At 32.1% G+C, this 27,732-nt stretch overlaps 1 protein-coding gene across 1 annotated transcript in view; it reads right to left on the bottom strand.

The window, feature by feature from the left end:
- Positions 1 to 3,567, bottom strand: part of LOC130447933 (uncharacterized) — a 74,608-nt gene extending 71,041 nt beyond the window's left edge. Inside the window, exon 1 of the mRNA XM_056784987.1 lies at positions 1,176 to 3,567. Within this exon, the coding sequence (XP_056640965.1) occupies positions 1,176 to 2,969 (1,794 nt within the window). The 5' untranslated portion in view covers positions 2,970 to 3,567. The remainder of the gene's footprint in view (positions 1 to 1,175) is intronic.
- Positions 3,568 to 27,732: the final 24,165 nt, after the last annotated feature.

Here is a 27,732-nt window from a genome sequence, read left to right as displayed (position 1 = left end):
GTTCACACAAAAAAGTTAGGTCAGCTATGTTATTTATCGTCTACATAAACATTCATTTTATAATTCAATCATTGCATGGAGTTGAAAATCAGTGTAGATTATCGAAATGTAATGAAAATTTGAGCAATTTTAATAATACAAAATTAATAATTCCTAACAATGTAAAACACGAATGCAATGGATTTAACTGAAGTATTAAAAAAAACATTCATTTTTATGCATTATTTTGTTTTAAATCAAATTTCAGATTTTTCCTGTTTCCATAACTAGGGAAAATATTTTATGAAGACATATACTTATGAATATGATCCTAAGAAAATGCAAATGAATAAATTTTCAATATATTCATGAGCTTATTGGTATTACAAAACAAAATTTATCCTTCAACTAAATTTTCATCTAAAAAAAATTTTCCCTATTCATAATCTAAAACGCAATGAAACCTAACTTAATATAGTGTCTAAATTCCTAAATGAGCAGAAGATCTGGTCGTTCAACAAGAGACTTTAGTATACATTAGACGCTAGAAGGCATTTTTTTTTAAATTTTCCAGTTCATTGAGAATTGTCTTTTTTTTTCCTTATCCTTATCCTATACATTCAAGGGTAATGTACCACTTGTATGCTCTTAAACGTTGCTTAAAATCTGAAACGAGCATGGTGGTACTATTGCAAGTATGTAGGTCATTAGTTTTATCCAAGATAAGTTCTGGAAACGAACTTTTCCGTCGTTCTTTCATGTCAGCCATCAACACAATACACCTACTTCTACTAACAGTTTATGTGAAATGTTTAACTAGACTGTCTAGCTATTGTTATATCGCATTAGAACAGTTTTAGAAATTTTGGGAACCGATATATGATGGAATGAAACTTCAACCAATATACTTTTTTAAAAAACAATCTAAATTTGACTCAAACTATCTTCATTTACAATTCAGTATCCCGATTTCTGTAATACAAAATATGAACAAAATTTTTCCTCACCTTAAATTCTAAAATCAATGTTCAATTTTTTCTATATATAGGGTCTTTTCTGTTTCAATTATTCAATCAATTAATATATTCAATTGTTTTAATTATATGAATTTTCTAATCTGAATTTCTCCACCAAATTCATATTCTAACCAATATATAACACAATAAAAGATAATATTGAAAGCAGTCAATCCTTACCTGAGGAGTCCAACTACAAGGATGGGTTGACCTGGTTTGACTCTTGGACCTCGACCTGAAGATTTTCTTGGCCATCAACCTGCTTCCATGATGCATCACACTTGAAGAGGACTTGCTCTTTTGCATGGTCGCACCGCTGGCCACTGCTGAAGAAGTTTTTTCACTTTTATCATGTTTATCGTGTTTACCATGTAATAAATGACTTAGAAAAGATTGCCCACTTTTTACAGAGGGAGGTGATGAGGGAAGAGATTTGGCACCCTCATCTACAACCCCTATGTCCATACTACTTCTCGAGCTCGAAAATCTACTATCGACATCGGAAACATCATACAAATCGGAAAATTTCAAATCGCGGTATGTTAAAATCCAATCATCATTCGTTTGACAACCCTTATTTAGACCGTCATCATCTCCCGGTTTCGTTATCTCACCCTTAGCTTTGATATTTCTCAAATTTCTGTCATAATTCACTCTCTTAAATCTGTCCACTTTGTCCACATCTACACTTTTTTTACGCGCCATTCTCAGGTACCTCTTGATTGTGTCACTAACTGATTGAGATACGTCGTCGTTATCTACACTACTTCTTCTACGGAATGATTTGCTTTCTTTAATAGGTGCTTCATCCGATTTATCTTCCTGATTCTTTTTATATTCTTCTTCAATTTTTTGTAGAACGATTTCGGGTATTGGCAAGGTTTGTGTTGCCCAGTTGTGGTATAAAGTTTCGGTTGTCGCACTTTGTACCTCTATCAATGGAGGAGGATGTACGGACGTCGATGGACTGTCTTCTAATAATCTAGATTTAGACGTATTCTCATAATTACTTCTTTGAGGTCCATAAGCAAATGATGTAGTATATCCCGTACCTCCTCTGCTTCCCCTAAAGCCTTTCGTTTTACGCAGCTCAAAATATAATTTCTCTAGAGCTCGTCTATCTGTTAACAAATCACTTATAACTTTGTCTCTGTTATTAGATTGACTGTAATACCTACTCAGTGTATCAAGGAGAGATCTTTGCATATGATCTCCTTCGAAATGAACGTGCTGACTGGGTATATAAGGTGAGTGAGTACCACCATAGTACTCGCCACCGTGTATAGTTAAATGCCTTTGTAATTTATCTACTAAATCTTGGTAATTGAAATCTGCTTTTGATTTTTCTACTACCGACTCTTCTTTATTTAATGAGAGGTATTGTTCCAACATATTTATTAATTGTTTGTCTTCTGTAGATTCTTCTGGATTATCCGGTGAACTCATCTTCTGATCATAGCTCGAAAATCCTGTAGGAGTACCATTGCGATTGAGAAATTCTTCTTTCAGTCGACGAACATCAAATTTTCCTGTTGTAGTTTCTTCTATAGCAAGATGTGTGGGCCTTGTCGGTTTATCTGGTTTACCTAAGCTAACCTCGTCTGCTGATATGGCATTTCTGCAACTACCCCCTTTTCTGGAGACCCTTTTCTTTTTCGGACGAAAACCTATAGCTCCTGGATAGGAGTTTTTTCGCCACAAGAGGAATCGAGGTTCTTTTTTGCAAACTTCTTGAAAATATGCTTCTATTTTTGGTATATCTTCTGGTCGATTTTGGGCTCCATCTGGTATAAGTTTCTTACCTGCATCGGCCATGTATCGCCAAGTTTTTCTTGTGAGTAACCATCGTTCTTTTGGCTTTATTTTTTTACTCTTTTTTCTTACTGATTTTCCCATTGTTATGGAATAATCTGTAGATTCTGTACTGGCACTTCTACCTAGTGCTTTTAATTTTGAAATTTTTTTTTCAGACATGTTTTATAAGCTTAATTGCAGCTTAGACACAACGTTCACCGGTTATTTACAGGCCTGTCGCCTTACCAAGTATTCCATGATTTAAAATCTGCTTGGCAATTTTTCAAATTCTCTTGTATTCCTTCTTCAATTAAATATATATTCAACAATACGCACTCCACTATATCAAATAATCTAAAATTGAAACTACTTGGCACTATATAATAGCGTAGGTTTTGAAAAATTTGATTTCTCAGTTTTATGAAATTATTATAAATACATTAGTTTCAAGAAAACTGTACAATTTGTTCCAAAAGGCTTCACTGACTATTATTATTTTCCATCGGTATAAGTGTACTTCTCACTGCTTATAATAAAAAAAAACTTTATCATCACTATTTTTTTAAAGATCACATTATTTAATAGTATCTGAAATTAACTTCGTTTCACTATTTAACGTTCATGTAACTTCCAACTTTCTTTACCGAAAAGTACAAGAATGGCCGGTGAAATGTTGTTAGCAGCCATTTTCCGTTTTTCTGAAATTTTTAAAATTGCGCGGTCACTCTGGCTGTGACTAGTGTGAACTGAGGAAACAGACTTAAGAGAGCGGGCAACTTCGAATAAAAATATCACATTTGGCAACAGATATGTAGTGAGCTAGACGTGAAAATAAAGATAAATATTAGATCATAGAATAAACTTCACATATAAATGAAAAATCACTTGACGATGTTTCTTGAGGATAATTCAATTCTAAATTTGGTATCACTGTATATATATATATATATATATATATATATATATATATATATATATATATATATATATATATATATATATATATAACATTCCATTTTATTTCAATCGCATCTAAACAATTTTAATGAATATTAAAAGGTTTTGTCAGAAAAAAATAATTGCTTAATTTACTGCTTGCTTACAGATTTTTCCAAATATATTGCTTCATACGAGAATCTGTATGTCTCATTATTTGAATTCCTAATTGATTCATTAAATTTATAAGAAAGTTGGAGAAATAGTAAGAACCAGAAAGCGGAGTCCGAACAGCTTATTAGTGGATAAAGATGGCAAAATAATCATTGACAAAATTGGAATGACAATTGGAAACAACCACATTGAAAAAGTACATAAATACAAATATCTAGGGACTTGAATTAATTCGAGAAATGACAGCACTGAAGAGATAAAAGTAAGAATTTAAATTGCTCGTAGTGCATGTCATAAAATGAAAAATTTCTTTCGATGTGAAAATTTGAATAACGAATTGAAAAAGAGAATGATAAAAAAATAAAAGCCTTTGAAATTTGGATATTGAGAAGAATACTACGAATATCATGGACAGGCCAACACAAAGAGAATTATTGACTACCATAAAAGCCCAATTGTTTATAGCAGCTTTAGGTAAAATATATATAGTCATAACGGTCTTCAACCTTTATCCGAAGATGGCAATAAGAAAGAAAAATTAAATATATAAGTTTGAAATATCATATAACGAGGTTTTCGACAAATGAAGCACAAACTACACAATCATCTAAATTACAGTATAATTGAGAAAAATATCCCCATTCATCTATCAATTAAATGTAAAAATGAGTTATGTTACTCTGACACAAAGTTGATATTCAAGTTTTAACATATGGCAGCACTGATGTGATGTGAAATCTGACAGTTTACATCAGTCAACATTTTAAATGTTGAACGTACTCAAAACTTTTAAGTTGCTTAAAGATACTTTAAACATTCATCTTCTAAAAAAATTGATTAAAATCGCAAATATTTCATTGAACCAATAACAATGTGACGATCAACTTGCTTCGATGAAGCACCATCTCTAGCCACCATGTTTTGCAACAGGATGAACTTCGTGGAGGTCGTCCAAACTGATATTGACATTGAGATTGAGGCATACTTGGGCATTAGTTCCACAAGCATACAATCAATATTGCATGAACATTTGACTGTCAAAAAGATTTGTTCACCTTGGATATCGCATAATTCAACAATTCTCAAAAAAATTGTTCGTGTCGATTGATGCAAAGAATTGCTGAAAAATCGCAATGCTTGGAAAGACGTCTATAAGATCTTGACAGGCGACGAATGATGGGTCTATGCATAAGAAAACGAAACTAATTCACATGTTTTGGAGGTATATCGATTGGAATGAAAAAAATAGTCCGATAATTTATCCAGTACGACTTGCAATTTCAATATTCCTGGAGTAGATTAGATACCTCAAAAGAGGATTTGTTTTCTCTACAGGACATGGGTTGAGATGTTTTTTTTAATAGACTTGTCTGAGCACAGCCCCGGTAATACAATATATGCGGGCGGCCTAAAAACTTTCCCACCTCAACTTTAAGATCTTAACACTTATAAATAGTCGAGAGAAACATTTGCGCATGCGCCTAGAGATGAGCACTGAAATTATAGCCATTTTGATTCAATATAAGTGAGTTAATGTGAAGATGTTTGTAAAAATGGAAGACAATACGCATAATCAAATGGAAGAGATAACATCAATTTCGAAGGTAAAATTTTGGGCATCTGAATTTAAACGTGGCCGTATCAGCTTATTGACGACAAGCATTCAGGAAGGCCAAAAACCGTGACAAATATATTTGAAACCTGGATCCACCACTATATTTCTGAAACCTTCTGAATAGTGGATGGAAAAGCGCGAACCTGTTTCTAAAAAGGCCAGAAATGTAATAGATGCTGTTTTTTGTAATAGCCACTGGATTGTAGTTATAGACTATTTCCAAAAAGGTACAACAATAACAGGAGCTAGAATTCATGAATTGCATAATGAATTGGCTGCCCAGCCACCGTATTCACCAGATGTGGCTCCTACTGAATTTGTCCTATTTCCTAACCTTGAAGTTTTACTTACAGGAGAAACATTTTTGTCAGACGAGGAGTAAATGGATAGGAAGACGGCAACTGTTATTTGAAAATATATAAACTAAGGAGACTATGTTGGAAAATAAAAATTATTATGAAAAAAACATGTCCCCTCGTGAAAAAGTACATAAATTTGAGATAAGAAATGAGAATATATCATCGAATAATTAAAGTTATATGAGTGAAGAAAGAGCCATGTACATTGTACAGCTGCAGATGCGATTGTTTCTGTGGAATATTTAACTGAATATTGAAAGAGCCCACCATATAAAAGGGATATTTGCTTTCCTTTCGATGAAGAGAATCCAAATAAAACTGAACATACTTGGCATACCAAGCAATAGGCGATGACGAGAGAGGAATAAAAATTAACGGCAGGACATTAAACAACATACGTTATGCAGATGACATGGTTACCATTGCAGACAATCCAGAAACCCTTAATTCCCTAATCAACAAAGTTGTAGAAGTAGAAGTTGTAACGAAAACAAAAGTAATGGCCATAATATGACAAACCCACAACTGAACATAAACATCTATGACACCGCAATAGAGAAAGTTGAAAAATTTAAATATCTTGACAGCTTCATAACGAGAAATATAGACCCTGGCAACGAAGTAAAATCACGTATAGAACAAGCTAGAGCCATATTCCTAAAGGTGAAAAACCTATTAAGTAACGCAAACTTAAGATACCGTTTGTAAAGGCGTGCGTGCACGCAGTTCTCTTGTATGGAGCAGACACATGGACATTAAAAGTGGATACCATGAACAGACTCGAGGCTTTTGAAATGTTGATCTTCCGTAAACTACTAAAAATATCATGGACTCAAGATATACCTAACGAGGAAGTGACCAGACGTATGGGAAAGAAAAGAGAGTTACTTACATAAACAAAGAGAGAAAGACCGTTTATCTGGAAAATTCAAGGATAACGTTGACCTGGTCGCACACAATATTCATGGTTAAAAACATACGTGACTGGACTGGTAAGAACACATCATCTTAAATTCGCACCAGGACCGAAATAAGTATGCGGAAATTGTCGCCAACCTTCATTAAATGGAGATGGCACCTGAAGAAGAGGAGGAATACTTGGTATTTTTTATCTCTAATTATGGTTCCAATTTCGTTGTGACCTAATCTAACCTTATCTCAGCAGCTTTGAATATGATATTTATCTATTGAAATTTCCACCAATAACAGTTAGTGGATAAAATTTTTCCCAAAACTATCAACCTTTTCCTAGTTATTTTCATTTTCCCAAACAATGTTAGTAGACATTCAAAATAAGGAATGGATTGGCGACAATGACACAGGTACTGATTTGACTCCTATTGAATTTTGATAAAAATACAATATTTTTTAAATGGTCTTTTATCATAAGACTTTCTTTAATTTTTTACTATTGAACTTGAGGAACTAATAAGAAACGAATTGAAGAAGGAACTTTCGCTGGGTACGATGAAATACCCTTCTATGTAATTAAAGAAATGTTTTAGTACTACTTCAGAGTCAATGTAATTTACAGTCATTTTTCACAAATGGCATATTTACTGAAGTTTTAGAAATGAGTATAATCAACACCATTCATAAAATGGTGAACATGATAAATAACTACTACACAAAAACAATAGCGTGAAATTTTTCGAAGTTATTTGAATATTGTTTTTTTATTGGATGTGAATCTTTTTGAATAATATCACTATTAATTATAATAATTTTGACAGAAATTAATAATATGTGTTTTTTCTGTTCTCTTCGCGGGTAATAACTCTTACTTGTCATTAAATAATATACTATCACCGAACTGGTTTTAAAAATTTTGGCTAAAGCACGGCTAAGGAAAGTCGAGGAAAAAATATGTGCATTGAACAAGATTGCACGCCTTGAAAACCACTTCAAAAATACACAAATTTAAATAGTTTAGTTTTATGCAGTTCGTTTATTTTTTTCATAATTCATTTGAAGTGGGTCAAGTTTTAGTAGCGTCCATTTTCGTAGTAATATGCGTCTATGCATGTTTAGTTGTGGAGCTATTATAAAATAGGTATCATTAGGATACAATTTTTTTAAAATGATTCTAAAAACCTCAAAAGCATGATACATTATTTATGAATAAGAATGATAGTTTGAAAGGAGAGGTTTCAAAGAACATTTTAAATCAATATAAATAGGTTCAATGAACTAATATTTATTCTAAAACTAGCTGATATTATATTCATAATTGTTTGATAAAAATTGATATTTGACTAAGAAAATGTCTTTAATAAATACAGAAGTCCTTATTGAAAAAGGGTTTTTTTCAAGCAGTATTCTTTCATGGTTCTGCTTAACGAGATTCTTCCAATGAGTTCGTAAGTTGGTTGTTTAAACATGTTTTATAAAAGAAACTCTTAGACACAGTTTGAGATGTTTGAAAATTGTTTTACTCAATATAGTTACGGTTGGACATGTCTAGAAATGTGTCAAAGCTGTTTCTAATCAAAGTATGAGGGCTTGTAGTCTGATAATGAGTCGGCACTGGCTACTTCATCAAATATTTCTAGAAATTTTCAAAATTTATTATTCCTTTGCTTACTTTTCTAGACTCTGATTGAACTAAGGTACCAGATATATATAGATTTGTATTCTGCTCTGGAAGGAATAATTTTTAGATTGTTGGACTAAAAATAGAGTTGAAACATTAGAAAATCACATTACACATACAATAGAAGTTAAGAAAAATCATGGACAATATAACGAATAATTAATTTCTCTGGAGATGTAACAGATATTAACAACAATCACGAAAATATGATAGAAACTCAAGAGGAAATGGGGATAATATGGAACCTCGAAACTATAGAAGAATGGAAACTGAAAAATGGTAAAACAAATCGAAAAGTATTATACAAAATTCAAAATAAATTGATAGTACATTTTATCAATAAAAAATCGATCACGAAATTGCTCAGCTCGCTACCCATCAACTAACAATGCATTTTATTGATCCTGTTAAGCTGAACTTATATTTCATGTTAAATAGGAACAGGTTTATGAAAAGTTGTACATTATGCTGCAATTAACCTCAAATCTGATTTACGTAGATCCAGTATAAAAATTGGAGCTACGCAAAAATATTAAACGAATGAAATCTAACTTTCACGTAGTTTTCACATCGTCATTTCATTTGTAAAATAAAATAAAAAAAAATATTTGAATTATATATTTTATACATATTATCAGTTTAAGGTTGATTTTCAAACACCGCATTACCATATCATTAAACAACCATCTAGAGGAGCCACAACCAATTAAATAAAATTTAATCGCGCGGGTGTGCGCTACTTTTAACTTTAATCCACTTTTTGCACTAGAATCTTCGATTCAGTCATTGTGTATTCCATTATTGTTCTTATATATTTATTTCAGTTGTTTTTTGTTGGATCGAAAGCACACGACAGACAGTCAGTGAGCTCCTTATTTGTCGTGACGTAAAACATTCCGCAGACAGTTTAGTTGCGAAAATGGATAGTTAAAGATTGAGATATATAGATAGATACCGAAGGAAAGAGAGGGGAAACAAAGAATTTTGAATGTATGGACTCTAGTTCTCTTGTCGAGGATGGTGGAGAAATAGCACTATAAACATAGTTCGATCGCCGTTTAAACTATATATACCAATATACCAACAAAACAATGTACCCAAAAATATATACAAAGCATAAAACTAAATTTAGTGACGCGTGCCGAAACTCTAGGAGCAGCGTAACTCTGCTAAGATCTAGGCGTTCGAGAAACGCTCGCTTCGCTGTCTGGAGAGAGAATGAGCTCGACTAGGTTCGTGTAAGTGTATTGGATCAAATTAATTGCATGTTACTAGGACATTTAAAGAGTTATAAAAGAATGTTGCCTTGGAATTCCCAGAAGAAGATAACTTGGGTCAGATATCGGTCTGTCAGAAGTGGAAAGATCATTGTTTTATTGAGGAAGTTTGTCGGATAAATATTCGGAGGATAACATTGTCGTGAATGAATCTTTCCCTACTTATATTATTTATTTTTAAATGCGAAGCACATAGCGTGGTCACCACAGATGCATCCAATAGTTAATCAGCGCGTCATATACACATTTTTTAATTATATTGTAGAATGTCTTTCAGTTCATCTAACGAGTTGTAGGCTGTTTTTAAAACACAATTATCTGTCACCTAATATTGTGTTAAGTTAATTATCGTCTTCCCTTTATCTTGTAGATAGGTTTCTTAACATATATTTTCTTTTTTAAAGCAAGTACTATTCACCACTACAGCCTCGTAAAAATAAAACCTTTCTCCTATTTGCCCCACTGATTGTCGGGTCGGTGTAAAAATACTACAACTTTTCTGTCGGCTCGTCTTTTTAGAATGTCCTGTGCTTTATTCAATTTACAAAAATGTCTTGCAATTTCACCCAAAAATTAGTCGTTCGATCTTACAGATCTTTCAATTCTTATGTCCGTGCCGTATGCTATCATTTGCCTTACACATGTTCTGTTTATTATCGACGTCCACCCACTTCTAGAGTGTTTGTTTTCCTATACAGCTTGTAGGATCTGACTTTTCGATGAAAAAGTCACCCTAGTGTCAAAATATACTGTATTTTTTAACCTAAGTAAACTGCTGTGAATTCCATAGACTTTGTAAAATTCATTATCTATAACAGAGATTCCCAAAGTGGTCGATATTGACCCCTTGGGGTTAGGTTGGTCAACCTTGGGGTTGACATAAACGAAAACTGTTTTTGGGGGTCGACAACGTCTAAAAATCGGCCCGTATTATCTAACCCGATTACTTAAAATTTCTTAGATACTGTATAACTTGTTCTAGGGGCAGGGCCGGATTAAGATTTATAAGGCCCGGGGCTAAAATAATGACGGGGCCCCCTTAAGGAATTCGAAAACCCGGAAAAATTCACAAGATAATATCAATACTTTAGATTTGTGGTATCAACACATCAAAAAATACAGAATAATTTCCAAATGATGGGGCCCTCTTGGACCTGGGGCCCGGGACTATAGCCCCCCCAAGCCCCTAGCTTAATCCGGCCCTGTCTAGGGGTACCGACTTGTTATGAGAATGACAAATATTTTAGTAGAAAGTATCATTCTTGTACTTTTAAAAAAACAATCAATAAACGTGCACACGTTCGTAGAAGATAAATAACTTGACTAGTTAAAAAGCGTGAAAAATTCCTGTAAGATAATATAATGTGTTCAAGCGTATAAATCTTTCAGGCATGTTTTGACTTGTACTGTTTTAGGCGCATATTCGCAATTTAATCAGAACGAGATTATGATAAAGCTGAAGTCCAAAAATGCTCCGGATATTTGACTATAGGACACGCTTGCACTTATGTTAAAAGTTAATTTAGCTAGATTGGTAGAAAGTCACCAGATTAATCCATCGCATTGAATTTTTAATTTTTTCATCTTCCCTTTGCGATTTGAATGTTTTTTTAAAAAAATAATTCCTACTGAAATATTCTTACATAACTTGTATTAATTATTAATTACACTTGATATTTACTGAGTTTTCTTGTATTTATTTCGATAAATTTTGATGACTAAAGAATGTTAAGTTCACTTACTTAACCAACCGCAAAGTTTATAAATTGATAGGTATTTTGTATCAATAGAAAAAAAAATAGAGATAGAATTTTTTAGTTAATTGTAAAGTAAATACGGGGGTCTGAGATATCAGTTCAGTTAGGAAAAGAGATCTCTAGCCTAAAATGTTTTGGGAATCCTTGATCTATAATATAATCTTCCGGTATTCTTTCACTTCATCCATCTCTTCATATGTCTGATATTATTTCCCATCAATCCGTTGATTGACAAAACAGAAATTGATTGAAAACAGCCAGATCACGTCAGTGTGGCGATTGAGGCAATAAATCGTAACGCGTTGCGGCTCAATTTTCTACAACAATATGGACGTCTGTCAGACACGTGTGATCGGAATAATTATTGGCCAGTTACAGTCTGTTTTTTCTAAATAACCATTAAAGAATCACACAAAAAATATTAACCAAAAAACACTTTTTGCTTTCTTGAAATCACCTTACTAAATTCATTGTTTCGACTGTATTTTGGTTACTGGGATTTGATGGTATGCCCATGACTCATTTACTATGACATATCGATAAAAAAATTCATATGGATTATGTTTAAAGATATCCAAATATTCATTTGAATTTCCGATTCCGCAAGTTCTCAATCAGCATTAAGGAATTGCTGTATCTACTTTATATATAGTTTTCAATAGTAACTAAAATTTTTTACTTCATTAGCATTATCACATACTTTGAATCGATGATTGCTAATAACTATTTTTAAAGTAACATAACCTTAAACAGTTTCTTTAATTGTTCCACCCAACTTCGGGAACCGTTTTCTTGATACTCTTATAATTAAAAATTTAACACAATTCATTCGATACTGATGTTACAAACAGCTATATTTTTTTATCTGTTTAAATCCTTGAAATAGAGCGTTCTAGAAGGCAGAACGTATTAGTGGACAAAAGAAAGAAGTTATGAAGAAACCAGATACTGGAAGAGTTGAGACAGGCAAATATATTTTTGGGAAACAATAGACATCTAGGTTTATCAGATAATGTAACGTGCATAATCTGTTACGTAATCAGCTGTAAATAATGAATGCCCCAGTACACAGCACAAAAAGGGGACACAATAAATTCTTTAGGTCCCCGTGTAATGAAGCCCTGAATCACATATTCCGAAATAGTATGATTTTTAACATTAAAAGACAGAAAATGATAAAAAACCGCATTCTCTAAAAAATATGTGTCTCGTGTTCTTTCCAAGTTTGTGGTAGAATTTTATTATAGATAGTATTGACTATTTGTTCATAACACTCTTAAATTTGAGTGGTTTATTCCAGATTTTTCAATATATATATATATATATATATATATATATATATATATATATATATATATATATATATATATATATATATATATATTAATTCTTCAGAAATAAGCTACAATCTAGCTCAAATACATATTCAAAAATTTAATAAAATTAGACTATGTCAAAAATGAGGGAAACGTGCATGTTGAAATCTAGTCAAATATCACAAATAAATTGGCACAAATAGAAGCGACTTTATTACAAACACATTTACAAAAGTGTGTACGTATTAAATAGTTTTGATTTTGTGTATGAAGGATTCTATTTTAAATTTTCGTATATTTAATGTTAATTAATAAAATATTCTTAATGTTTAGACAACGCATTCCTCGGCTGTTATAAAAAAACGGATTCTCGAACCTGATTTATGGTATCGTTATTTATCAAGATCGTTTGTACGTACAAACGAAATGATGAAAAAAATGAACAGCTTTCGAAAAATAAAAATCGACGATACAAAGTATCTGATCTTCACTTAGATTAATGAAAATAATATTGTTGTTTTAAAATATGATGACACTTTGTTCAACATTAATTTATCAGTTCCAAAAATAAAATTTTTGGATATTCTCATAATGAGAATTTTTTTGTGGGATTATTAAATAATTTTTGTATTTCTCATGGAGGCCGTAGTGATGTTACTCATCATTCCCAAAGTGGAGAACACAAACGAAATAAAATTACTCTTGCTTCCATTTCTTCGAAAAGAAATTTTTTTGCAACTAAAACTTCTCCTGAAAGTGACACGCTGGCTTTGGCAGAGTTAACCTCTGCATTTCATACAGTTAAACTTAATTTATCTTATATGTCAGTGGATTGTAACCACAAGCTTGTACCTAAACTATGTGTTGACTCAAAAGTGGCCACAAAAGTTTCTTGTGAAATAACTAAAGCAGAAGCTATTGTAAAAAATATACTGTTCCCAATTTATACAAAATAATATAATATTAGGGACAGTTTCTATACTATTCTCACTCATGGAATAAAGGAAATAGGAAACTCCATCCATTGTGCGTGCAATATTGCACTAATGTCATTTGCACCAAACTTCTTGACTACAAACTACTTTGTTGAAAGATTAAAATCTTAAGTTGTTTATGCCATGTTATACATAATGCTTTGAAAAGTTAGAAGTGAAATATTTATTTGAATATAATGATGAAGAGTACAGCTATAAAGATCTGCTTAGGCATGTTACTACAAGATGGTTGAGTTTGGTACCTGCTGTTGAAAGAATTATTAAAAACTGGCCAGTTTTGATAGCATATTTTCTTTCAGGAACGAACAATCTTCCAAACACATTGAGAAATGTTTCATTTTCGTTAGAAGACAACTCTATTGAGATTATTGAAGTAAATAAAATTATATGTCCGTGGTCTTTGAAGCTGCCAGCGAAAAACTGCAAAATGAATGAAAAATAGCGGCTGTAATTTATGATTTAAATGGTTAAATTAGTCAAGCAGCTCGAAAGCAGGGTAAATGATAAGTTTTATGGGTCCTTTCTATCAAAAGCTTTAAGGAAGTTCAGTGATAGCAAGCGGCTGGCCATGACAAATGATCTGAATTCCTCCAAACAGTTATCAATTATTTTAAAAAATGGTTTGAGTTTTCTGAAGAAAACTTATTCTACATCATAAGACCAATGAGCTTAAGCCATAATTTGAATTTTGAAGATTTCACTAGAATTGTGGATCAGCTTCATACTGAAAATGACAATATATATGAGGAATTTTCCATCGTAAAGGAATTCCTTAAATATTTGACAGAAAAGAAAGAAATCGATGTTGATTCTAAGTAGAAGATGTTGTTTGAGTAGAGCACGGTCGATCTACCAAATATCTTTAAGCTTGTCTCTTATTGTCTAAGCCTACCTCCCTCAAATGCCTTTCTGGAAATAATATTCTCATACATGAGCTTGAAGTGGACAGATTCATTTTAAATTTTTTAGCTAATTGTGTTAACAAATAAAAGCTTGTTTTTGAAAAATGTTTTCTTCTTTGAGTTCATATATTTGGTCACTAGATAGGGATAACATCTTTTGCCTAAGCGAGCCTGGCCAAGTATTCTTCTTGTAATTCATTTTTTCTTCTCTCTTTCGTTGTTCTTTCGTTTATTTTCTCTAGCTTTAGCTATCTAAGTTATTTTTTCTAATCGTTGCCGCTTGTGGAAATCGCTTTCCTTAGTAATCTTCTCCGATCTCTTCAGTATCGCCTTCTCTAAACGTTGTTTTCTATGAGAAGTAGTTTATTTTTTGTTTATGTTGTTCCCATGAGTATAGGACAAAAACGGTCATCCCCCCAGAGGTCCATTGTAGAGGGATAAGGGGTTCAGTACAACAGAGTTCCCCCTAGTGCCCCGACGCGCAACGTTTGCGATATGAAATGTGTATACACCCTGATCAATCAGACATAATCCTCATTCACAAACAAAACAAACTTTGTTTCTCAAATTTGTTGGCTCACGCCAACCAAGATACTCGTCAAAACGAATCAAACGAGGCCAAATTCTATGGAGTTGTGCCGTTTAATTACGGAGTTCCAATGGTCAGTTCCATCATCAGAGCCTGGTTACCATCTAGTATCTGGGGTTGCGTCGATTCATATATGCATGCAAAATTTAATCTCAATCGGAAACCGGGAAGTGGATTGAATTTAACTTACAGACTGGAAATGTGAAACTAAATAAAAGCTTAAAAAAAACTACTGCTAAAGTAAACAATAGATAGTATGATAACGAAACCGTTTTCTCTTTTTATCGAACATTTCTTGTTGATTGATTATCAATTATTTCAAATAATACTAACTTATTACTGTTTCTAAATTATGATTATTATACTCATCTGTGACAAAATTCTATATTTTTCACTTATGTTTAAACATTCTTGTATCTGGTGAAACGATTCACCGATATATCAAGTCCAATCCTGTTCGTCATCATATTAAGCTCAGTTCATTCTGTTCTGAATTAATAGAGAAGAATATCTTAAGTGCTGTGTACTTCCGATATTATTCTGATACTTTTCCATTTAGAAAATGTGACATTCCATTTTCGAGACCTCTCAAAAATTAAAATATTTTTCTAATATATCTATCAGTTTATCAAATTATAGAACTCTGTAACACTTATGTCTCTCGGCACCGCGATAGCCGAAGTTACTTAAAACATGTTTTGAGAAAATAAATTTTAATGGGAGATTTTGGGATATTGCGTCAAAGAAAACGACAGTAGTAGTAACAACGGATAGATGGAATTGTGTATGTCAGAGACGGACAAGAATTCTAGAAATCAATAGTGAAGAACTGTGTAAAATTCATATGGTAAAAAGAAGATCTGTAAAAAAAGCAAACTTTCATATACTGGTATCGTAAACAAAAAATTTTTTATAATGTAAAAGCTACGAGCAAAATAAAGTAGCTTTTTGAAATTAGTAATAATTTTCGCTTTATTGCAAAATTTATCTAAAATAAGACTGTTTTAAAAGTTTTAGGGCCAAATAATTGGGTATATTTTATTTTATATTACCAACGCTAGTATTGTGATTACTGATTTTCTGTTATCTTTCACTATATTAATTTTTTTCTATACTCTGAGAAGAATGTATAGATATATTAGGGGAAACTGAGCTACATGTTAAGGTGTGCTATCTTAAGAGAAATATCAGTCACTATAAGAGCTATAGCCATAGCCAAAACATAGCCATCAACATAAGATATTTTCTGGAAAAAAATAATAAATTTATTAAAAATAGTTTTTTTATAATGAAAATATACTGATCTGAGAGTGATAAGCGTTCGTTCTGTTCCACAACTTACATCGTTAGATACTCTACTTGCTCACTTTTCATGGAATTATGTTAGGAAGCTGCCATTATATTAATTTTAATAGAAAATAAAAACAAAAATTGTAATAGATACTGTAGTTGTTCTCTTGGATCCATTGTACTGTAAGGTTAAAATATATAATTTGTTTCACTTACACTAACTTAAAACCAAAAAAATTGACTCTAACGCAAAAACGAATTTGAACAAAATGTGTGAGATATTAATGAAGAGTTGACTCCTAAGAGATAGACTGTGAAAGAGAAGTACAGAATAGAATTAAACATCGATGGGTTATGTTGAGTAATGACAGAATATAATTGTATTTAGTTAATGATGATGATCTGAAGTGAGCTGGCTGAAACTATTTTAGCAAAATTTCGAAAAAATTCATAAACAATATTAAGATAATACCAATTATTGTGAAGCTTATTTCTGTTCTATAAATGGATCAATGCTCAAGTGACCGCCATTCCCCCATCTTACCGAAACCATCAAAGAGATTCAAATTTTATATTAATTTTTTTATAAATAGTTTTTGATCGATTCTCGTATTACTAATATAATATATTTAATACTTGATGTTAAAATGAGTCAAAAATATTTTTCTGCATTCCTAACTATATGATTTCATAAATTTTGATTCGCTCTGTGGAAAAGACTAATAAGAGTTTATTTTCAAATTATGCTCAAAAACCTCAAATTGTAATATTCAAATTTTCAGCTGGATCATAAACTAACATGGCAAAGAGATTGAAGTGTACATCCTCCAATCATTAAATTTTAAGTCTTGGTAAATCCGTAAAGAAAGAAATTCTCTAAAAAATTGTCTATGGTTTAAATATAATCACAAGTGTCGAGTGTTTCTCTAAAAATAACCGACTGTGTTGCATTTATAAAGTCGTGGTTAAAAACCATGTCACTGGCAAAATTCCACTTTTAGATGCTAAGCATGCCTCACTGACAATTATCACACCTTCGAATTACATTGCTAAGTGTTCCGGGAACGTTATACAGACATTTTCACAGTAATTTAATTTAAAAGACGTAAAATCTAGAAACAGATCAGAAAAAAACGAAACGTATCATCTGGATTATTCAAATAGAAACGATAGTCTATACAAAAATAAATAAGTGAAGTTTTGCTTGTAACCCAGTTAAATGACCATAACGATACGTTGGTATTTGTTAAATTTTCGTGTCAAGATTAGGTACACACCGTGAAAGATTATTCAATTGATTTTAAGCAAGGTAACAAACTGTTCAGAAAAAAATTACCAATAAAATCATACTGTTTGATTAACCGAATATATTTTTATTAAAACCAAAATTTTTCTATTATTATTTCAGTTGTTCATAGTCAAAGTCGCGAAATAATTACAATATTACAATATGCAAAGACTTTAAAAATCAACCTCCCAAAAGACCAGCAGATGTATCTGAAAAAACAATAAATAGCAAAATACTTGATTCCTGTATTACAATTTATAAAGGGAGACAAACTATGAAGATGAGCCCTTATTTAAATTTACTTGCAGAATCAATACTTGCGAAAGTAAAGAAAGAAAATTTAGAGGAGTAAGACGTAGACAACAATAGTATATGGAAAAAATGAAAGTTTAAAATTCTCAGTTGCCAGAAGAAAAATACTGATTGTCTGGGGGTGGTATAAGATTTTTTACCTAATGCTTTGATCATATTGTACTCTATTATTTAAAATGGAGAGATCTGACGGTCTTAATCGCCTGGGCAACCTCCGCTTTGTCACACTCGTCCTCCTCTTCGGAATTGGAATTGGAGGAATCGAAAAAAGGCTTTTACACTAAGGGAAATATTCCCCTCCGTGTATTAATAAGAATATTACAGTTTCCAAGGATCTGAATCTGAATCTGAATCCAAAAATAATGAAGCAGATGAAGAAGATATAAAATCATTGTTGTGAAATGGTAAATATAAACAAATACATACTATGTATTTTATATTTCATGATAAACCTTTATTATCCCATTGGAATAGCCGTGTGACCACATCAAAGTTTTTGAGTTGCATGTTGATAATTTTGTGATCATAACCATTAAGTTTGGAGCATATATTCCAAAGGTCGTATTCTTTGAGAAACTCCGTCCTACTACTCTCCTGCTATAATAGTCATGCAAGTATACTTGTCACAAGCAAAATAGAATGGAGGAACACGAAAATTACCAGCTGGAAAACCGAGGCATACTGCCAAGAGTCAAAATAGTCGCTTCAAACAACTAGCTCTGCATGACCGTTTAGTTAATGCTCGTCAACTTGCTGACTAATGGTTTGGAGGCATTTGAGCATTGAGATAATGCGGCAGTATGACGAAGTTCTATAGCACGTAATATTTATAGCCCTTACTTTCGACGACAATGCTATTTTCCTCTTACAATGAAAGAATGAAACGCCAGGCTGTAGTTTCAACCACACCCATAGCACTTAATCGGTGCACCACAAACATACAAATTCAACTCAACTCCAACAACTGGGGATTCAGTTGAGGGCTGCAGCATCCCGGATTTCCATAGATATGTCCTAGTTTTATAACTACTTTTATTCGTTGTGCTCTTTTGGATAGGTAGTTAATGCGAATTTATTATTTTTTCAATAAATCTATTTCTTGCTTGTTCTTAGCAATAAATAGTAGGAATAATCGTGCACTGATATAGTTTAAGTTTCATAAATTTTAATTTTTAATTTAATTAATAAGCTTATCCGCGTTTTTTATTAATTTTTAATGTCGTTTGTTAAAAAGCTAGTGGCCTCCAATTGAATATTAATTATTCACCACATATGAGTACCAGTTATTTAATGATATAAACTGACAACTTCCAGAATTTAGATGAATGGTTTTTCTTATTCACAAATGACGAGTTAAATTATCCTCTGACTTTAATAAAATAATTTTTGTGAAAAATCTTTGCTACCTATGGCATATTTTTATATCAATCTGTTCTGTATATTCAGTACAAATTTTGATAAGGTGAACTGAATTCTGTGAAATTTTCTTATTAATATATACATTTCCACGTGCTTAGCAACTATAAAAACGAAAGAATAGCTATTCTGAATTTTATAGACGCTTTATTAAAAATCCAAATGAAAATAATTGGATGAATATCAAATATGAAGGCCGTTCAAAACAAATAAAGCAAAAACTTATTTTTAGAAACACCTGCTCGGGAATCTGAAGTGGTTTTATAAAGTCAAGGTCGTAGCTGAGGGGGTTTCGTGGGACTCAATGATTCAATATTTTAATTTCAACTTTGCAAATATTGATTCAAAATTTATCATTTATGAAACCAAAAATCACTATTTGATATAAGTAATATTTGAGACTGTGTCGCATATCAATTATCAACCATCTACTTTAATAATAATTTATGTTCCCAAATTTTTTGTTAAGATATTTTAATAATATACCATGTGATCCAGCTTGACCTGTTCTGACGAAAAAAAACGACATTCTTTGTATTTCAATACAATTTGCTTTCTAAATACACTTGTTGTAAGCCTAAACTGGGATTACTTTCATTTTCATAAGCGAATTACTTTTTATGGCTCCGATGGTCTCAGAGCGCATATTTTTGAGTTTTTATCAAAGAAAAAACACAGGGAGCTAAATCTGGCGAATACGATAGCTGGCCAATTTAGAAAAAGCTATAAAATTCCCTACTAGTAGATTGAAATTAGCCGGAAACACTTTGGGAACAAATAGTTACCTCTCACCCTACCAGAGGTTTGTTCCAGTTAGGAAAATGTGGGGTTTTCGAGAATCATCTCATAACTTTCTCTTTGATATTCCTTAATGTGGTACGAGAAAGACCAAAATAACATTGACCGCGTTATTTCCAAAAACCTCGATTTCATTATCGAATCTTTCATCTTTACTTGGACTTTGAAGAATTTTCATTGTATTGGATTACACCTCTTACCATTATGTTGAAGCAAACTCTATGATTTTTTTTATTAAAATTAACAACAATTTTCCATAGGACAGACTAGTAGAATCTTTTCATGTAATAAAATGATCTGTAAGGAATAAGGCGTAAATTGCTGAAAATTGAGAATATTGTTTGTACTGTTACAAATAAATTGATTTGAGTGGTCAATTTTCAAATTTGCAGTATAAAAGTTTATACTATTTGTCGGTTGTAAGTTATTGTTGTTATTTTTGTATTTTAAAATGGCCATGATCCAATAAAATGTTATTCTAGATTTCGGAGAGTTATGAAACATTTATTTAATGGTATCAATTAGAATATAAAATACGAATGTTGTGGTTACTACTAAGATTTAAAATTTTATAGTGTGAAGCAAACTGGAAAATTCCTTTTCTTAATAGAACTACAAAGATTGTAATGCTCTTGTGCATATGTCAAAGTTAATTGCTTCAACATAAATTTATGATTCTACGAGGAAGGTCCTATAAATACCTAGCCTGACTTAGAGATGGCGGTAGTTGCTTGAAAAATACCACTGTATTAGAAAGTAAAAAATTTATAGAGCATATGTTTCAAGTTTGAAGACACTCCGTTGTTCAATATTTGTTTGGCAACCATCGATAGTGAACATTTTTAGTGAATTTGTAAACATAAAAAAAGGCCTTAGCCCAGTCAATATAAAAGTTGAACTAGATTCTTGTCTGTGTGAGACTAATCCTTCGTTATCAACAGTAAAATACTGAGTAGCAGAGTTTAAACGAAACCACACGACCTGCGAAGACCAGCATCGCAGTGATCGACCAAATGAGATGACAATTCCAGAAAGAAAATCCACAAAGCGGTCTGGATGATCATCAACTGAAAATACGCGAGCTTGCAGACGTAATAGGCATTTCAAAAAGTTTCATCACATAATTTTTCATAGAAGTTGTACTACAGTTTTATAAATTTACCTATCAAACTATCATCTTTTTGCACTCAGAATGCCTAAGACTTTAAAAAATATCTCTCCGAAGTTAATGCATTTTTTGTAGATCTTTTTAATTAATATCCTTTAAAAACTATAAGTCATAGCAGTATGCTTTCTACTGTTAAAAGTAAAGAAAACGAATCTTCATACACTTTTAATAATCAATCATAAATCTCCCAAAACTAAAAATGCTGTTACTGCACTATATTCAAGTTTTTTTATTATGTATAAATACTGTTATGCGTCAATGTGTTGCGTAAGTCTTCACACGTGTTCATAAAAACGTAGGACCACTTTGAGAAAACTGAAACGACAAACCTTACAGCGCAATCTCTTATTAAACCGCATAAATAAATGGTTATTGTTATCGAAAATGAAGTTTATTTTCCATATGAAGCATATCATGTTTAGTAGATTTCACGTATTCGTTTTCAAAAATTTGTTACTTCGAACGTTTTAAGAAACACACAAATTTGAAATTGAGCTATTTGGTTATATTTTTTGTATTTTTTTAAAAACTCCAGTGCAGCATCATAGCTGATCTATTTAGAAATAAGTAATCCACAAATGAGGGTGGGGACAATAAATCCGTACAATCTGTTAGTTTTAATCTAATTATTTGCACTTTATGAATCAGTGATCACTACAATATTATAACACACATTTTATATAACTGAATCAGCACCCAATCGACTCGCTTTCTAAATATTGTGTTGCATTATGAATTATTAAATCTGACGTTTGTCGGAGTCTACTAAAAATTCTCTTTTATGTAGTGGCTTGCCAACTTCGAGAATATACGTTTCGTTATAAGTTTCACCAAAAACGGTCAATTGGCATCAAAATAAACAGAATATCAGCTCTGCAAAATCTCCCACAACGTCCTTTACATACTTTACCACAGCTGGCCAAAACACAAAATTTCCTTCAGGATGCTTTTTCTATGAATTGCGTTAATTTAAATCAAACACACTCTTTTCCATATATTTTGGCAGTCACAGGGTTTCCAGAAGGACCATTGTATGATGAAGAACGACTACGAAAGTCTTATTAGTCTCCGCTTCACTCGTGTTAAAAGTAAAATATGACTCGCCGTCGATAATGATTTGTAGTGGGCGAATTCTCTGTCACTTAGACTCCTAAGTTTTGATTTTTGTTCCAATTTGTTCCTTTTTAAAAACTTTGAATGCCGATTTTTCTTGATTTTTTAATCATATTCTGTTCATTTTGAGTATTGCTTGGATATATTTTTTCTTCTCTGATCGTCTCTTTTGATCGAGGTACCTGTCCTAACACGTCAAATTGTTTTTCTGGCTATTCCAAAGTGATGAACCGTATACGATTTCTTCAGATCTTGATTTTGTTTATAAAACTTGACACTTGCCAAATTACGAAAAACAATTTAGAACATTCTCAGTCATCGCCTACTTTATTTGCTAAGCTGTCTAAAAATGAACAAATTTTTTGTCCCCACACCCTTATTTAGAGTGCACTATGAGGAGAAGCATCTTCCATATTTCAAGAAAGTCTTAGAAAAATGAGTCATTACCGAATATCTCTCAAATAACCCACACCAGACGTTGATAACTGCTCATCAGACGCAATGTGGATTTATATTAGAGCAGTCAAAGATGTGATCCACTACATCTTTGTTATGGAAGTCATCAGCACAGCATATTAGATTGAAGCAAATGGGATTGTTTTAAACCGTGGGGCATTTTAGAAATATGATTTCTAATCTTCGCGGTAAATCATAGCTTTAAAACTATCTAAATGGATAATAGTTGTACTAATTCATAATCTTCTGTACAGAGCTATTAGTCAATCCGATCTCTGCATTTAATCTAATGGAGATTAGAATATCATTATCTTCAACTCTAGTTGCAGTTCGATGTTTTTTTGGGTTTGGAAAGATAAGGTGAAGACTAGCTTTCAAACCATCTTATGTTCGAGGGGCATTTAGCTATTTTTCCTTAACAATAATAACACATTCTGTCTCTGAGGTATTTCTACTTTCTTCCCCTGTTTCTTGCTCATCTTACTTCGATTTATATTCCAAATAGTTTTCCTATTCCAAATCATATCCCTCCGGTAGCTTGATATTAATATTACCCTAATACTTGTTCATATTTACAATTTTACGTTCTTCAAGTATAAAGAACTTTGTTCTCTTCATGGATTTGCATATGAAGTCATTTGTGGACCTTATCAACCACCATTAGCCTATTCAACCTTATTTACTTTTCTCGATCGATGTCCATTTCTAGCCTGCTTCACTTCATTGTTTATTTGCTAAAGTCTATTTATTAAAGAAAAATTGTGAACCATGTTGGAGCTACCTACCTCGTACTTGGTCAAACACAAGACAACAACAATTGACTTGAATATTGATTTCACAGAAACGTTTTTGTAAATAATTTTTTTGACATTGACGTTCAATTTGTATGCCTTTCTCAATTACACTGTCAAAAGTTCTATTGTTTTTTAATTTGAATTTAACCCAAGAGGTTATGGGCTCAGGTTTACGCGAACTGTATGAGTTGAATACATGGACATACCTTAATCAAGTTTGTTTTGTGACTGTATGATAGTTGATCATGAGCAAATCAGAATCATTTGATTTCAAGGCTTCTATTGAGAAACTGGAGGATCAAAGTAACTGGTCGCCTTAAAAAAGGCAAATCACCTTACTGCCGAAGCATCAAAAGGTTTTGGATGTCGTAAATGGTAAGTTGACATTGGCTGCTGATCGTTCCAATAAGGATGAATTCGAAACCAAGGACTGGTTTGCTAAGCTGTTTTTGATGAATACATTGAATGCTACGAATGAGGAACTTACGGCCAATGATATTTGGGCTAAGTTGACTTCTGTGTATGAGCTGAGCTTAAGTCAGAGACTAGATATGCTTCTGGAATTTTTCTTTTCATATGGAATTGTCAATCATGTTGCACGCCTTCCCCCTTACTTTGAATTTAAAAGTGTCTGGGATAATCTTCCTACCTAAGACAGAACCCTCAATAGCCTAACAGAATATTTGAGACTAATTAAAATGCGTCTGCTGAGCAAGGAATCAACTGATGAAGTAGCACTTCCTGTCAATCATGTTGCACGCCTTCCATCTTACTTTGAATTTAAAAGTGTCTGGGATAATCTTCCTACCTAAGACAGAACCCTCAATAGCCTAACAGAACATTTGAGACTAATTAAAATGCGTGTGCTGAGCAAGGAATCAATTGATGAAGTAGCACTTCTTGTCAAAATGTCGCTAGAGCAAAAAGGAAATGGCAATGAAACTTCACGTGCATCACAGCATAATGGTGATGGTGGTGAGAAAACTTTTTTCCAACAGCGAATGAGTCGACTGTCCAAATGTTACAAGTGCCACCAGGAAGGAACATGTTTTAGCATACTGTACTTTATGGGTGGCCGACACTGGGGCAACCCAGCATATGACTAATTTGAAAGAATACTTCGATTCCTTTAAACACTTGCAGATATATAGGTACATCCAGGCTGTTAACCATGATGTTATCAAGACATACGAACAGATACATACTTTTGGATGTCAAAATACATGGAAAATGAGAGACAAACCACCTGAAATATATGGTACGTGCCTAATGTTAACCAGAACTTGTTTTTTGTGAGTCCCTTGTTGGAAAGGGGCTTCTTATAGACTAAAGAATGCTAAATATTATTTACCTAGGAAACATATCGTCCCTACAATGGTAAACTCGCGAATCTGCAATTTTTGCGAATTTGGGGTTATTGGTGCATTTGGATGTAAGATGACCAATACACACTATGGTAGACTCGCGTATCTGTAGCTCGTTTCGTTATACTAGATATTGCCACTGTAAACTCACCTAACTGCGTGAATCTTGTTTTTCGACCTCTGTAAAGTAGCGAATTTATAGATTGGTGACTTTACCGTAGTGAATTTTAATAACACATGCATCTCTTTACCAATGTATACTCGCGAATAGGCGAATTCGTTAGTCTACTGTTGTGAGCTATTTCGTAAATGTTATCAGCGTGTTGTAAACTCGCGTAACTTATGGACATTTTACTCTTTTGGATACAAACAATTTTTATTGCGCTTTTGGATTTGGATAAATTTTCAAAGTGTGTCTTTATTTGTTACAGCACTATGAATTCAAGAACGATATTTTACTATAAATGATAATGAGTACGATTTTTTGACCCTAAGACTAAGTAATTTGAAAAATTCTTAATAGGTATTCAAATAACTATTAATTTGTTAACTTACATTTTGTACGAGTTTTACAAGTCAAGTTCGGCTTAAGGTTTTTACTTATTATAAACAAATACCTAAATGTATCAACTATTCATTATTCTTTGTTAACATTACAAGATAGTATAAATTTGTATACATTTTAAAATCCGAATTAAACAAACGTAAGTATACCGTATACGAAGTACAATGTATTTCAAAGAAAACTATCATGATTAAGGATAAGAAGCATTGTATAAACAATTTTGTAGTATAGATTAACATTTAGTTGCATATTGCGTTTTCGGGTGGAAGCACTAATGCTTTTTTCGTTTGTTAGTGCTGTATTGAAATTAATTCATCGGTTAAGTTTAAATAGTGAAGTTTCTTGAAAACATGATGAGTAGATCGAAGAGGCTAGTGGAAATGGCATTAAAGCAACATGAAAAAGGTAAATTAAATAATTTAAAAGTTTCTAGTGGTGATAATCAAAGCACTAAAAATATATTTTTTTGCAATTTTAGAGAAAACTGAGGAGAAAACGTCAGTAGATGAAGATTTGCCAATTCCATCCACTTCGCGTGTTTTGCCTTTACCTTGTAAGTAATTTTGATCTACATTTTGTACCTACAACTCTGCAAACTTCACATAAAATAGGAAGTCTTGGTCCACTAGTATATTAATTGAAAATAAAAGTGCAGACAGGAGAAAAGAGTCGGTTCATAATGAGCGACATAACGTTTGATTTTATTACATCGTCTTAATAAATAAACTTCTCTCTTAGGAGTTATTGGGGTATAGTTACCACTCATTTCAAGCTCCTGTTAACAATTAAGAAAATTTTTTAGAAACTTTTATTACCCGTTTAAATATGACCAAACAATTCGTGTAATAATGAACATAATAATTTTACTGGTCTAAATCAGATTTGATACGTTTTGTGGTCAGTAATAAAACACTTGTTATAAAAATACATTACAATCACAAGTAAGAAACGTCAGATAAAATTAAAATAGAGACAAATTAATGATTTTATTCTGTAACGTATCTTTGCTACTACATGTGTTTAAAAATATACTTCATTTTTTTATATATATTCATGTGTGTGTATAAATATACGAATTCCACAGAGTGATTGGATAATAATAAAATTTAGTGAACAAAGAGAAGTTAATTACAATCACATTGGAGTAAAAGTCGATGGAGCAGGAATATCATCAGTCTTATATAATTTTACAAAAAACTCCAAAAACCCTCTGGCAGCTGCTACCGTGTAACCTTTTGTTACGAATTCAATGCCGCTTCTTATTGGAAACAAATAATTATTATCGTAGCAATCATTCACATTAAAGTTGATTTTTTTGTTTCGCCGAAAAAAAATTCTGGTCGTATAACAACAAATTGAGGTTAGTAGTCAAATCTGATTTGAGATGTGAAAGAGAAAGTGAGACGCATTTTGAGGGAGCTGACTTAGGTGAATTCCAGCTCTGTTTTCAACAATGGAAGTTTCGTATTGAGGATTGTAGGAAGACAGGAATTATATACATATACATATACATATACATATACATATACATATACATATACATATACATATACATATACATATACATATACATATACATATACATATACATATACATATACATATACATATACATATACATATACATATACATATACATATACATATACATATACATATACATGAGAAGCAAACATAGTAATAAAGAACGGAATGGACAATACGGAAATCAATAGCATAAATATTGAGCAAGATAGTGGAATGAAGCAGAAATAATTTAAATATTATTGGTTTTTAATATGAAAGGCTTTATACTATAATTATTTGGATGGAGTGGCCACCTAGGTCACTGGATTTAACACCCCTAGACTTCTTTTTATGGGGGTA

Source organism: Diorhabda sublineata, chromosome 8 (assembly GCF_026230105.1).
Source record: "Diorhabda sublineata isolate icDioSubl1.1 chromosome 8, icDioSubl1.1, whole genome shotgun sequence".
Classification (NCBI taxonomy): domain Eukaryota; kingdom Metazoa; phylum Arthropoda; class Insecta; order Coleoptera; family Chrysomelidae; genus Diorhabda; species Diorhabda sublineata.
The sequence above is the reverse complement of the archived record's forward strand: the minus strand, read 5'-3'. Positions and strand labels throughout refer to the sequence as shown.